General features: G+C 38.8%; 1 protein-coding gene across 2 annotated transcripts; it reads left to right on the top strand.

Moving 5' to 3' along the window:
- Positions 1 to 1707: 1707 nt before the first annotated feature.
- LOC121236998 (WAT1-related protein At4g19185-like) lies at positions 1708 to 15015 on the top strand. Of its 2 annotated transcripts, XM_041133546.1 has the most exons (7): positions 1708 to 2130; positions 5528 to 5590; positions 5723 to 5839; positions 5967 to 6252; positions 6778 to 6933; positions 8437 to 8588; positions 14577 to 15015. In XM_041133546.1, exons 1-7 carry the CDS (start codon positions 1925 to 1927, stop codon positions 14785 to 14787), a joined length of 1191 nt encoding a protein of 396 aa, XP_040989480.1. In that variant the 5' UTR covers positions 1708 to 1924; the 3' UTR covers positions 14788 to 15015. The 2 variants fall into 2 exon arrangements, with proteins under 2 accessions (XP_040989480.1, XP_040989481.1); XM_041133547.1 differs by lacking the exon at positions 5723 to 5839.

The following is a 15015-nucleotide window of genomic DNA, read 5'->3' as shown; positions in this document are numbered from 1 at the left end:
TAATGAAAAAAATAAAATTAAAAATAAAGGTCAAATGACCTTATTGAGACCCATCCTCAATGAGTGTAGCACTATTCTTATTCTATTCCCCTTATTTTTTAATTATGTTCTTTTTGTTTCATTAATTTTTTTAAAATGAGTTCATCTTCCACTTTTATGAAAATTGAAAGCCTCTTCTCCTATGATCCTATCCAACCGAGTGGGTTGTAAGTAAACAATAATATCTAATAAAACTCATATGATTCTATTAAAGTTTATGAACATGTTCCTCTAAAACTCGACTTGACTTGATTCATTACTTCCTTATAAATATCGTTCATTATAATTATGGAACATATAGTTATTATGATGAATATAAATGCATATACATAATTATGAGTATAATTATATGTGTTATAAATTAGCTAATATCACATACAAGTATAATTTTTATTTTTTTAAATTTGGGAAGGTGGTGTTTTGAACTCCAGACTTCTATTTTAAAGACTGTGAGTTATGCCAACTAGGCGACTAGCCTTTAACTCATACAAGTATAATTGATTAGAGTTTGATAAGAACCAAATAGTCATATAATATTGTAGCCATTTAATTAAATAATTGTGAATAATTGTTTTTATATAAATAAACTTGCATATAATTGTATACTGTAAATAATAAAATTTTGTTATGGATAAACTTACATGAACAGTATTTATAAAAAATGATTATTCATTTGAGTATATGGCCATGAAATCTCGGGTGTTTCTGTCATTTTACTTTAGAGTAGTGTTGCATATATTTACAATTTTATTATAAGATTTATTTTGTCAGTTTTATTTTAAAATTCAAATTTCATAAATTTAAATATATCAATAACTGATGTGTGAAGAAGTAAACTTTTTATAAAAAGAAATGATATTTGTATAGATTGCGTAAGTGCTATATACTTATTTAAAAAAATAAATAAATATAAAATTTGCATAAACATATTAATTTTTTAATAATAAATTTTTTCTTTTTTAAAAAAAGAGTGTAACGCTTGTACAATTAAAAACTATATATAGCAAACTCTTTTGTAAATTTATCTTTTAAGTACAATTATCATTTTTCTTTGCTTTATCATTATCCGATTATGCATACGTGTTGCTTGTTAGTACCAAGAAAGTAGTAAAATTTTTGAAATCTTTCTAAATTCTCAGCCTTTTTGTAAGGAGAAAATAGCCATTTACTATTTACTGTAGAGATACTTATTTTTTGACACAAAAAGTTTGATAATTAAAGTGAAAAAAAGGATTTATTTTAAATAAAATTTAAAATTACATACAAATTATTATAAAAAAGTGAATCCCAACTTTTAAAAAAATGTAAAAAAAAATTATTTTTTATTAATAAATCTCATTTTTTTAAAAAAGATTTATGCGAGGCCTGAGCTTCTATCCAGCATTCCTCTTTCTAAAAACTTTTTCGAGCAGATTTAAGAGGATGACTAATCAGTTTCGTTTGGCTACAAAGATGGCTTGCAATCCTCTGGATTGAAAGCGATATTCATCTCTCTCGAAATGAAGGTTGGGATTCGGGAACATTGGACCCCTCTCTGTGTGTGAAGAACAGTAACTCAATTAAAACAGACAAAAACGAGCCACATAAATTCAGCCACGACTCTGTGACGGGAATGGATTAAACGCATTTCGTCGTCATTAGAAACCACAACGACGGATGCACAAAACTCAAAAAACTTCCGTTGCTGAAGATCTTCCGAGCTCTTGAGTTTCGGTGTTCCATGTTTTCAGAAGTTCCCCCATCACCATCCTAACTATTTGGCCATCAACTGAACCACCATCCCCAGGACATCGTATTTTCACCGTTTTCCAAAGTCTCTTCTCTGTTACTTTCTTTTCCTGTTCAGTTATCTTTAGCCTATCCGGTTCCAATACATAAGAGAGAGATGGCGGCGTCAGCAGCAGCCGGGGTTCTTGGAGGAGAGGCATGGAAGGCGCATGTGGCCATGGCTTTCGTTCAGCTCTTCAATGGAGGGTACCATGTTATAACCAAGGTGGCCCTCAACGTTGGGATCAACCAGCTCGTCTTCTGCGTCTTCCGCAACCTCATTGCCCTTTCCATCCTTGCCCCCGTCGCCTATATCCGGGAAAAGTACCTTCCTTTCCTTTCGTTCTCTTCTTTTCTCTGATTCCCATTTCCTGTCTGTCATTTCTTTACTTTTGCTATCAATATGATTTGTCGATATGGGCATAGATAAGGTTGATGCTGATAGAATTTGAGAAGAGATTGCACAGAGTTGATTTACTGCTCTATTTCAAAAATATTCACACACACCATTACAATCGTTGGTACCAGAATAAATAAAAATTTAAGTTTGAGGTAATTTGGGGATTGATGAAATAAGGTCTCAAATGGAGATTTGTTATTTAGAAAGGGGTGTGAGTTGTCGGTTTATAAGATAGGCTGCGGTAGAAAATGCATGGAGCCAATATGATAATGATAAGTATGCATCAGTTAAAAGAGTAAGGCCCATTTCTACCAAATGACGATGACGACGCTTGGATACCCCATTTTGCTGTGCTGTATGAGGTGCAGTGGTGTAATGACTTATTCCATGGATGGAAAGATAATTTTTTAAAGCTACAAATTCACCACTATTATCCGAGTAAAGACTTTTGATTTTTGATTGAAAACGATTTTCAACAAGATGTTTGAATTGTGGAAAAATCGCACTAACCCCAGATTTAGTTTCCATAGAATAGAACCAAATGTATTTTGTGAAGTGATCAACCGAAATCAAATAGTATTGTGATCCATCAATGGCAATAGTGTTTGATGGGCCCCAAACATCAATGTAAATTAAATCAAGAGGTGCATGACTTTGAAGACTAGTGGACCGAAATGGTTGTTTGTGTGCTTTATTGACAGAGCAAGCAGTACAAAGATGAGAATTATGTCCTTCTTGTATTATTGGAAGAGAGAAATTTTTAACAAGATGATGAACGATTTTTTGAGAATTGAGATGGATGTCCAAGACGTTTATGCCACCCATCTATAGAGGTCCGTTCATGCATGTTTGCAACCATTTTCGGAGAAGCCTTCACCAGTGATTCCGGGAGTGTGTAGACACCATTTTCACATACACTTTTGAGTAGAACCACCCCCGTGGTCTGATCCTTAACAAGGAAAAACAAATGATGAAATTCAACAAGAACATTATTTTGTGAGGTAAAATGATGTACTGAAATGAGATTTTTGGGGATATTAGGAACACAAAGAGTGTCACTTAAATGGAAGGTGCGTGTGGGTGAGTTGAGAACCAATGAACCAATATGTGAGACATGCAAACTTGAACCGCCACTGATAACAACTTCATCAGTGCCATCGTATTCAAAATGAACTGATAAATTTGTCAAATCACCATTGATGTTGTGTGAAGCTCCTGAATCAGTAAGCCATGTTGTGTCCTTGGCAGGACAAGTGGACATATAGTTGGCAGTATGTTCAGCACAGTGCAGATGTGGGCAATATTTTGCCGTGTGACCTAGTGCATCATATATCTGGCATTTTGGTGTATACCTGCGCTGGCCATTGGACTTGTAATTTTTTTTATTGTCTTTTGAGCCTCCAGATTGACGATAGGAGCCCGAGTTGGAGTTTGGTTTGGAGGAACCATTGTCACGGCCATACCCATTTTTGGAGAAGCCCTTGGAGTTATGGCTGCTGGATGAAGACCCAGAACGTCGATTGGAGTAGTTGGCCGACGCAACCAATTGCTGAGTGGTGGTGTTGAGACGACGAAGGTATGCATTGTGTCTGACGAGGAGATCAAGAAGTTCCTCGAATGTTAATGGCTTTTCCCGAGCACGAATAGGTGCTGCGATTTTGCGAAAATCGCTTCCCAGTCCATTGAGGATGTACAGAGTTAGATCATCTTCTGAAATGGGATGATCAATGAGAGATATTTCGTCAGCAAGGGCTTTGACAATGTGCAAATATTCCTGAACCGATTGATTCCCTTTCTTGATCATAGTAAGCTCCTCCTTTAATTGCATTGCCCGAGTGCAGGTGTGATACCCCATATGATATGGATAAGGATTGGTGGTGTATGGAATCTCACATTGCTTGGAAATGAGAAGTTCTTGCTCTTCATAAGGTTCTAATGGGATTTCAATTGTATCATTGACTAGTCCTTTTGGAGTATAGATCATGTGGTTTGGGCCTTCCATTGGGGCGTTACAAAATTATGATACCCTATATGATATGGATAAGGATTGGTGGTGTATGAAATCCCACATTGCTTGGGAAGGAGAAGTTCTTGCTCTTTATAAGATTCCAATGGGGCTCCAATTGTATCATTGACTAGTCCTTTTGGAGTATAGGCCATGTGGTTTGGGCCTTCCATTGGGACAACGGGATTTGCTTGCATACGTAGTATGCAATTTGGTCCATGCATCTTGAGATCTTTTTGCAGCGGAAATAAAGAGACTGATTGTGGTGGTAGTGGAGGCCAAAAGGACATTAAGGATAAGTTTATCTTGTTTTACCCAGTGAGTTTTTTGAAAATTGGGGATGGAGGGATCAGTGGTAGGAGGGCAAGGATTATCACTAGTGACATGATCGAGTAGATTATATCCAATGAGGAGGGCTTCAAACTGGGCACACCATTGATGGAAGGTTGAGGGTGTGAGTTTTTCATTTATTTGGGCAGTAATATTGAGTGCAATGAGAGGAATGTCTGTTAGGGATGGTGGGTTTGAGACGGGGTTGTGGGTTTTCAAGAGTTTGGGATCAAGTTCTGATGGGAGGATGGCTTGGATGATACCATGATAGAATTTGAGAAGAGATTGCACAGAGTTGATTTACTGCTCTATTTCAAAAATATTCACACACACCATTACAATCGTTGGTACTAAAATAAATAAAAATTTACAAAAGCTATTCTAAGTAAGAATCCTAGAGTTGAGGCTAGCTTTTACAGAGTATCAACAAGTAATTTATTGACTGTTACAATCTTGATTTGAGGCTGAGAATCTGCTTTCTCTTTCTGTTGCTTGATTTGAGGAATTTGCTTGATTTGAGGATATTTCCTTTATAGATGCTGCATAGGAAGCGAAAGGAATATCCAGTTTGGGTCCCATGATTTCCAGTTGAAAACAGGTCCAACCAACTTCGGTCACTCAAAACATCTAAAATTTTGTTTCTGTTGTGTTTGAGCGCATCCCATTTGTTTTTGCATAAAAGTTGCTTCTTGTAAAAATAAATCAAGCTAGGATTTCCTTGGAATGCCATCGTTTCGGATCATCGCCATTTTATGTGTCCTGCTGCATTTATGCAATGGCGCCGTAAATGATGAGGCATTTATTCATGGCCCAGATTATAGCACAAAATTAACTGATTCCATATTTAATGGATGATATTGTAGTTGGGTCCACGGTTTTTTATTGGGTCCAAACTTTAATAGTCTTCTGCTTTCATGTTGATTGTTTGAATTGAAAAAACAAATCAATGAAAGCATCTTTTAACATTTCTTTTGTCATGTTTGTAGACGCGTTCGGCTGCCAATGACTAGAGGCCTCCTGATATCATTTTTCTTTCTTGGGTTAACTGGGTAAGTTTGGATGTTTTTATCCCAATCTTAGTGGGCTAGTCATAAATTACTCAATCATTTGATTTGTATCAGTAAAACTGAGACTCAATGTCCAATTGATCAATATATCTTTGCTTTCTTAAATCCAATTAGGATATTTGGCAACCAGCTTTTGTTTCTTATTGGTCTTGGCTACACAAATCCAACCTATGCTGCTGCCATACAGCCTTCAATTCCTGTCTTTACATTTCTATTGGCTGCAATGATGGGGTCAGTTGGCAAGTTTTTACTTTGCTTTAAGTCAGCCGATATTGTTTTAGAGATCAAACACAGAGATTTGCATTTCAATGGATTTTACTTGTTCAATATCATATGTGGACTTATTCATGCAGTACAGTACAGAAAGAGTCAACTTGCTTCGAACTGAAGGTCAGGCCAAGGTTGGAGGTACACTCGTATGTGTTGCCGGTGCCATACTAATGTTTCTGTTCCGCGGCCCAGCCTTGATTGGAACTACAGAAACAGACTTTGTAGCACAAAGTGAAATAAGTGCTAGGGGTCAGCCAGAGCCTTCTGGATGGTTCATGTCTAGTTTTATGGAGATTGGAATTGACCATTTTCACCTAGGAGTTTTATGTTTAATTGGGAACTGTATGTGCATGGCTACATTTCTAGCCATTCAGGTACAGAACTAGATATTTTTGTTTTTACAAAATGATTTACATTGCCATTGATTAAATAATCAAAACAAAGATATACAACATTATAATATTGTTTACACTTAGATAAGGCTCTCTCCATTTTTTGGTTTGTTGTCTGCATCATTCCTTTTCTTACTTTTTAAAATAAATTATATGACACAGAATCACGTATATTCCAACTGTGCACATATGTTTAGCAACTAGCCAATACAGAGTTGAGGAAATACCCTTTTATGCAAACTCAGGAGCTCTTGATTATACATGCCATATAATTTATTCAAATATTGTTTAAGTGATTACATTCATCTCTTCCATTAGCTTTCTAGTGAACCTTTTCTTTTGGTTTAAATTAGTTCTCTAGGTATGGCACTTAACAAGATGGCTGCTAATGAGAAAAAAATGTTAAGTAGCTTTACACTGATAAGAGAACTTGATGAACCCATCCATTTGTAGATCAAAATTGCCACTTCAATCTGTGTATGTTCAATCTGATGGGAAAACTTACAGGCTCCAGTTCTGGCAAAGTATCCTGCCAGCCTGTCAGTCACGGCATATTCACAATTCTTTGGTGCTCTGTTGATGGTGACATCAGCATTCTTTATGAACAATGAGTCAACTGGCTGGAGTTTGACAACGTCTGAGCTTTTTGCTGTCATTTATGCTGTAAGTTTTTCCATCAAGAATATCTGTCTTGAATCTTACATGTCTCTTTCCAACTTCCTTTATGCCTTAGATATAAAAACTTCTTGGAATTTTTTATCCTCTGGGTCCATGGGATGTGCTGGTTATTTTAACTTTTGAGGAAGTATATGATGATAATTCTGTTTTCTGAAGAGGGATTGTCCTCTATTCGCAATGATTATGGTCAACATTGGGATGATCAGCCTTCACTAACCATGGAAGGTGAAGCACAGTTTACATCTAATCATGACATCTTGTGCTAATTGGGTATTCGTGTAGCTGAGTTGTAGGCTGCTTCAATTTACCTGCACAGCTTTTGCCAACACATTCAACTATTAAACAGGTGTCAGTTTTCAGTGGACGGCCAAAGTTTGATCCTACTGAAAATTTGTTTTAAGAACTAGATTGCTGAGTGAACCCCATTATTTACTGGAGTGAATTTGAAAGTTTTCAATTTTCAAGATTATTGCTGCAAAGTCATTTTAGTGGATTTACTATATAATTTTGGATTTGGACATAATGCCTGCCTAATCTGTACTCGGCCATAGTCCTATATGGTAGGCTGAGCTGGATTTGCTTTTGGACAAGTTACATTCCCTTATATTATATTCTATACTTGGGGGTGCAGAAAGGGAATTTAAACCATACCTAGTTCAAGGAAGGTTAGCTGAGCTGGATTGAAACCACCAAGCGAATTGCTACATTGATTAATGCCTTCAAATTGATGTGTACTTAATTTCATTGAGCTAGATAAAACCTTATGGACATACTTGGCAAGACCTACAGCATGCGTAAACACTAAACATTTTGTGCAGTAGGATCATCATATTGATCTGGGATGGCAGCTTCAATAACAAAGCTGGGAATGTAGATAGCAGAGTTTAAACTTCACAGAAGTATTAAACTCATGAAATGACGGGGACGCCTGGTCTTGCTTACTAAGTAGATAGTAGAGTTTAAACTTCACAGAAGTATTATTGTATGCTTGTCATTCTATTCTGTTATAACTGACTATTAGATAGCAGGGAATAATTCCATAAGAGGTTGATTTATGCATTTTTTTTTTCAAAGCTTTGTGTATGGGTTGAACGAGCTTTTTAAACTGCAAGGATTAATAATTTAAGGAAAAAACCATAAGCTGCTGGTACTCGGTGAAGTGGGAGCCTACTCTCTCAAGTCTTATATATAAGGCAACAAATTTCATTTCATAATGGATGATGACTCTATTGCATGCAGATTTACATGGTGGTCACTATAACCCTCTTGCAAGTAATAGAATGAGAGAAATTTTCCATGGCTCTTCTACAAAATTCTTTTTAGTATTCAAATGACTTTGTTATAGCTGCTTTCCAGTAACTATTCTTATATCTAAAAACAGGGACATGTGATTAATGCCTGTATTTCACTTTGCAACTTTACATTTATATATCTTCACTTTAGGGAAAGACTATGTTAAGACTTAAGAGCATTACTCTTTTTTTTCAGGGAACTGTTTCATCTGCTCTTAATTATGGACTCCTAACGTGGAGCAATAAGATCTTGGGCCCTTCATTGGTAGCTCTCTACAATCCACTCCAACCTGCAGTTTCTGCCTTCCTTTCAAGGATTTTTCTTGGAAGTCCTATCTATTTGGGAAGGTTTTGCTTCAATCACTCCCAGTACAATTTTTTTGACTTAATTTACTTGTTGATTTGCCCTGGATATACCGAAGATTCCGTGATTTGCTTAATCTTATCATCTGGTGGCCTCCTTTGTTTTCCCCCTTCCCTCCTCTGCTACCCTTCCCTAGTAATATGTTACTGTTAGCATTCTTTCAAGATTATCCTTTTGCAATCAAAATTATAAGGGAAAAATACATTTTCACCCCCCAACTAACAGGTATTTAACATTGTGCAACATGAACACCTAAAACAGACACATTACACCCTCAAACTACCACTTTTTGTCATGTAACACCTTCTATTTAAATCTGACTATTACAATGACGAGACAACAAATAGGTAATGTGGCACAATATTAACATTCGGATTTTAATGGAAGGTGCTATTTGAGGGTGTAGCATATTTGTTTTGGCGGTGTGTAAGGTGTAAAACTTATGTTAATTGAACTTCTTTCTCTCTCCTAACATTTTCTCTCCGTACATGTGTGCGAAAAACTTCCTTCTTGTAACCGACAATGTTTCTACTGGTGTAGTGCTGAGTTGGTTTTGATGGGGTTCACAAGGGAATTGGTGATAGATTCGAAATTATTTTTGTTAGTGAAGAAAGGATGTTTGCTACATATCATTGAGAGAGGATGGAAGAAGGATCATGAGATTATGGTAGAAAAAAGTATAGTGGGTTGGCTTCAGAAGGTGTTGGAGGTTTGTTTGAGAGGGGAGAAGGAGTTCTATAGCACCATTAGAGAAGGTTATCGCAGCTTTATAGCCCAGAGGTGTTCAAATTCCTGGGGGTTAAGTGGTGGTTGCTGAATATGGTGAGGGTGGAAGAAGAAATTTCATCTTCATACTTGAAGTGGAGGGGGGAAGAGGATGGAGGAGGCTGAGGGAGGCCTTGGGTGAGTGTATGCAGGAAGGTAGTAGGGGAGCTGTTTAGGTGGGCCTTTCACGGCAGCAGAAGGTGGTGGAGAAGCCATTGCTGCAGTCATACAAGGAGGTTCTAGTAACAAAGGAGGCCCACCATGAGCAGAGTGGGGGAGGTGGTGGTGTTAGCTTCTCTGACAGCTACTCACGTCGAGCCCCTCACTTTGTACGTAACGTGGGAAATGGCAGGAAGGTGGAGTGGGACGTGCACAAGATGTGGGAAGAGGTGATGCGCTGCTTACAGTACCTACAAAAGGAAATTGTAGATATAAAAGTTTCTGTCAGGCAAAATAGGGTATATGAAGGTGTAAGGTTTGGGGAGTTTAAAGGTAAGGGGTCGGGCTTGGTGCAAAGGCCCATCGGGAGGCAACGAAGAGAGGCAATCCAGGCCACTCATGGGCCAAATGGTCGAGCCTTAGCCTAGAATCCAGTAGTAGGTCAGCGATAGCCTTAGTGCTTCTTCCAGCGGTGATACTGGTGGGTTGCCGACGAGGACCACCCCACGTAGCTCGTCGGCGCAGGTGGAGCTACCAACAGGTAGGAATAACTCGACGGTGGCACCCTCCGATGACGGCTCACAAGTGCGGGAAGCTCGGATTTCGTCCTTAGACTTTGCGAAGTGCTCTTCAACTCTTTTTGGTGGCTGTTCTCTACCGTGTGGGGGCTAGACAACGCCAATGAGGTGCGAGAAGGAGGGGGCAACGCCGACAAACCTTTTTATTTAGGTTATTGAAGAATCTGAGTTCGATCTGAAGGAGGGGGAGGTTTTTGCGGACTTTGTGCACTCTGATGGGGCGAAAGTGGTGTTTTCTGATGATGAGATCTCTCAGAGTATTGTCCAGGCCATGGGTGAGCACATAGATTTGGGTGAAATTATTTTGGTGGAAGATTCCTGAGGTACACAGATGGACAGTAGGGAGGTAGATCCTTTGCCTTTGAACTTTATGTTTCTTGGCCTTCCTAAGGTCTCGGATTGGGTCATTGATAAGGTGAAAGATATTCAAAAATTCGTGGGTTTGGAGTGCGAAGGCTACGAGGAATAGTTTATGGCCTTGCTTACAGCCATTGAAGCGGGGCATAAACAACAAAGAAAAGCTGGCTCCAAAAAACAGCGGAAGCTTAAAAGGTTGACGTGGTCAATGAATACTGAGGGAAGCACCAGCAGGGGCAAGTCGAAAGGGAAGGGGCTAGCCTTTTCCCAATGAGACCAAAAATTGTGTTGTTGAATGTCCGCGGGATCAACAAGATCAATAAACATATGCAGATTAGAAACTTGCTTGGTGAGTGGAAGGCGGACATTGTATGTCTACAGAAGACTAAGTTGAAGCTGATCAATAAGAAAATTGTGAGAAGTTTGTGGAGTTGTGTTCGTGTGGATTGGGTATATTTGGCCTCGAATGGGGCATCAGGAGGGGCTGGGGTTATGTGGAATAGACAGGTGGTGGAAAAAATGGAGGATTTCATAAGGATGTACTTGGTTGCATGCTCTTTTAAGAGTGTGTTGGATAACTTTTTGTGGGCATTTGCAAGTGTCTATAGGCCAAACTTATACAATAACAGAGCATATTTGTGGGACAAATTAGCAGGAGTGCACAATTGGTGGGGCTTTCATGATGTATTGGGGGAGATTTCAATGTTATTAAATTTCCAAGTGAGTCCTCAGGTAATAGAAGAGGGCGGCCAGCAATGGTTGAGTTCTCTGAGTACATCTCTGACTTAAACTTGGTTGATCTGCCACTAGCTGGGGGTACAACCACGTGGCCTAATAATCAGACATGGTCTCGGTTGGACCGCTTCTTAATATCTCCAGAATGGGAAAGTCATTCCTGGATGTTTGGCAAAAGTGTTTGCCTCGTATTTAGTCGGATCATTGGCCTATCATGCTTGATTGTGGTGGCCTCCGTAGAGGACGATAGTATTTCAAATTTGAAAACATGTGGCTGAAATTTGAAAGTTTTGTAGAAAGAGTAAGGCAATGGTGGTCATCGTACCAAATTGAGGGTACCCTTAGTTTCGTCCTTGTGGGAAAATTGAGAGCGTTAAAAAGAGACTTGAAGTTGTGGAACACGCAATTGTTCGGAAACATAGGGGAGAACAAGAAAAGCAAGTTGAAAGAGATCCAGGAAATAGAGAGACTCCAAGAGACTAGGCCTCTTACTCAGGAAGAATTAGATCGGAAGGCGTTGTTGGGGTCGGAGCTAGAGAGAATTATATTATTAGAAGAGACATCTTTGCGGCAAAAATCAAGAGCTTTGTGGTTAAGGGAAGGAGATAAAAGCACAAATTTCTTTCATAGTATTGCAAATTCTCACGGGAGAAACAATAACACAGAGATGCTAAAGATTGACAGGATGGAATGTAGGGAAGAGCAGACAATTCGACCATGTAGTTGGTTTCTATGAGCAACTAGTATCTGAGCTGATGGGATGGCGGCCCTCCCTTGATGGCCTTGTGTTTGATACCATTGGACCAAGTGATGTATCTCAGATGGAGAGGCTTTTTGAGGAGGAGGAGGTTTTCAAAGTAGTGAGGAAGATGGGTAAAGACAAGGCTCTGGAGCTTGATGGATTCTCTATAGGTTTCTTCCAAGAATGCTAGGATGTCGTCAAGAAAGATCTTATGAAGGTGTTTCAGGAGCTCTTTGTGTTTGAAGAATTTGAGAGAAGCTTAAATACCACTTTCATTGCGTTGATTCCAAAGAAGGTGGGGGCTAATGAGGTTAAGGACTTTCAACCCATTAGCTTAGTGAGTGGGGTGTATAAGATCATATCCAAAGTACTTGTGTATCGACTGAGTGAAGTAGTGTGGAAGATCATCACCAAACCCCAAAATCTTTTGTTAAAGGTAGGCAAATCCTAGATGCGTTTTTTATTGCTAATGAATGTTTAGACAGTAGGCTGAAGACTGGTATAGCAAGGATCATTTGCAAGCTTGATATGGAAAAAGCATATGATTATGTTAACTGTGATTTTCTTCTCTACCTTCTTGGGAGGTGAGGTTTTGGTAAGAGGTGGCAGTCTTGGATTCGTTGGTGCATATCAGCGGTGAAATTTTCCGTATTGATAAATGGTAGCCCAGCTGGTTTCTATCATAGTTCGCGAGGCCTAAGATAAGGCGATCCATTGTCGCCTCTGTTGTTTGTTTTTGTGATGGAGGGTTTAAGCAGGATGACATCGGCTTTGGTTAATAATGGCTTTGTGGATGGCTTTTCGATTGGAACTCCAGATAGGGGTATCATTAATATATCTCACTTGTTGTTTGCAAATGATACACAAACCAAACCAAAACCAGATTCAAGTGTTGAAGGCCTTGCTGCTTTATTTTGTAGCAATCTTCGGTTTGAAAGTGAATTTAAATAAATCAGAGATGGTTCCAATTGGAGATGTTCCTAATATACGGCAGCTGGCTAGCACGTTGGGGTGTAAGATAGCCTTCTCTTCCTTTGACGTACTTGGGACTTCTGTTGGGGGTGGTTGCGATGGCGTCCTCTTCATAGGAGACGGTGATTGGGAAGATAGAGAAGAGATTAGCGGGATGGAAGAGAATGTACTTATCGAAAGGTAGCAGGATCACTTTGATCAAAAGTACAATTTCTAACCTGCCAACTTATTTTTTTTTATCACTTTTTCCTACACCTGCAAGTGTGGTATACTGGATTGAGAAGCTCCAACGTGACTTCTTGTGGGGTGGCATGGGGGAGGAGTTCAAATTCCATCTAGTGAAGTGGAAAACGGTATGTCGTCCTATATCCAATGGTGGTTTGGGTACTAGAAATGTGAGGATCTTTAATCAAACGTTACTTGGCAAATGGTTGTGAAGATATAATAAGAAACCAAAAGCTTTGTGGAAGGTGGTGATTGAGCATAAATATGGAGGCATCTGGGGGGGAAGGAGTACTAAAGAAGTTAGAGGAGCATATGGAGTGGGTTTGTGAAAACACATTAGAAGAGGATGGGGGGTTTTTACGTGACACACTCGACTCCAGTTTGGGGAGGGCTCCAGGATTAAATTCTGGAAGGATATTTGGTGTGGGGATACCTCCCTACAAGTTTCATTTCTGTCACTATTCCAAATTGCTAGTGATAAAGACGTTGCAGTGGTGATTGTCATGGGTTGTCGGGTGGACAGATCCATTGGGACATCAGTTTTAGTAGAGCAGTACAAGATTGAGAGATGAGCAGCTTTGCTGATTTTTACAGCCTCTTGTACTCCGTTAAACTGAGCAATCAACAAGAAGATGGATTGTAGCGATCACCCACTGGGAAAGGTGTATTTTCGGTTCACTCTTTTTATAAGGTTCTCACTCAAGAGCCTAACTCTTATTTTCCTTGGAAAAGACTTTGTAGACATAAGACACCCTCCAAAGTTGCATTTTTTTTTGTGGACAGCATCGTTGGGCAAAATCCTCACAACTGATAATTTGAGGAAAATGAGGGTTATCATAGCAGATTGGTGTTGTATGTGTAGGGGAGGGGGAGAGTCGGTGGACCATCTTCTATTACATTGTGAGACAGCAAGGGTTTTATGGAGTGAGGTGATCAGTCGAGTAGAGCTGGCTTGGGTTATTCCGGAGACTGTAGTGGCAGTGTTGGCCAGCTGGACAAATATAGGAGACAGATTAAAGTGGTTTGGAAGATGATCCCTATTTGCATCATGTGGTGCTTGTGGCAAGAGTGCAATGCGAGGACGTTTGAAGACAGAGAGAGATCATTAGAGGAACTTAAAGCTTTATTTTACACTACTCTATGTACTTGGGCCATTGCTGTTGATTTCAATAGCATGGACCTACATGACTTTCTTATTTCTTTGGCACCACCTTAATTAGGGCACACACTGTTGCTTTTATTTGTATCAGGCTTTGCCTAATTCTTTGATCAATAAAGTTTTGTTTACCTATCAAAAAAAAAAAAAAAACTTATGTTAATTGAAGGGTGAAAAGTGTATTTTCCCCAAATTATAATACTGAAATTTTCTCAAAGTTTGTAGCACTTGAAGTTGGAACTTTGCAAGAATGATGCTTACTTGTTTTTGCATGTTGAAACAGTGTTATAGGGGGCTTTTTAATTATTGCTGGTCTTTATTTGGTCACTTGGGCATCTTATAGAGAAAGACAAGCAAGTTTGGGGATTGTTCCTCATATTGTTCGGGCTACCGAACCGCTCCTTCACAAAGATCCATCAATTAACAAGATCTCATCCCAAAGAGGTCATATTTTCTCTGGGTCCTCCACCTCACTGCCAAAATCCTCAGATTAAGTCAATTCATGATGGTATGTGATGTAAAGTTCTCATAATTCTCTTTTCTACTGTGTACTTTATCCGGATAAAATAGCATCATTTATCATGTCTTTTATTATTCATTAACTTTCTTCAAATAGTCCAGAGAGAACACGATGTAATATGTTCCTCCGCTATAAGGATGAACTTTTTAATAAAATTATGGATACCGCCCTCTTCTTAAAAAGAAACAGGATATTCTATGTT

The sequence above is a fragment of the Juglans microcarpa x Juglans regia genome, chromosome 6S (assembly GCF_004785595.1).
Source record: "Juglans microcarpa x Juglans regia isolate MS1-56 chromosome 6S, Jm3101_v1.0, whole genome shotgun sequence".
In the NCBI taxonomy this organism is placed as follows: Eukaryota; Viridiplantae; Streptophyta; class Magnoliopsida; order Fagales; family Juglandaceae; genus Juglans; species Juglans microcarpa x Juglans regia.
Note: the sequence above shows the minus strand (reverse complement) of the source record. Positions and strands in the feature narration are given on the sequence as shown.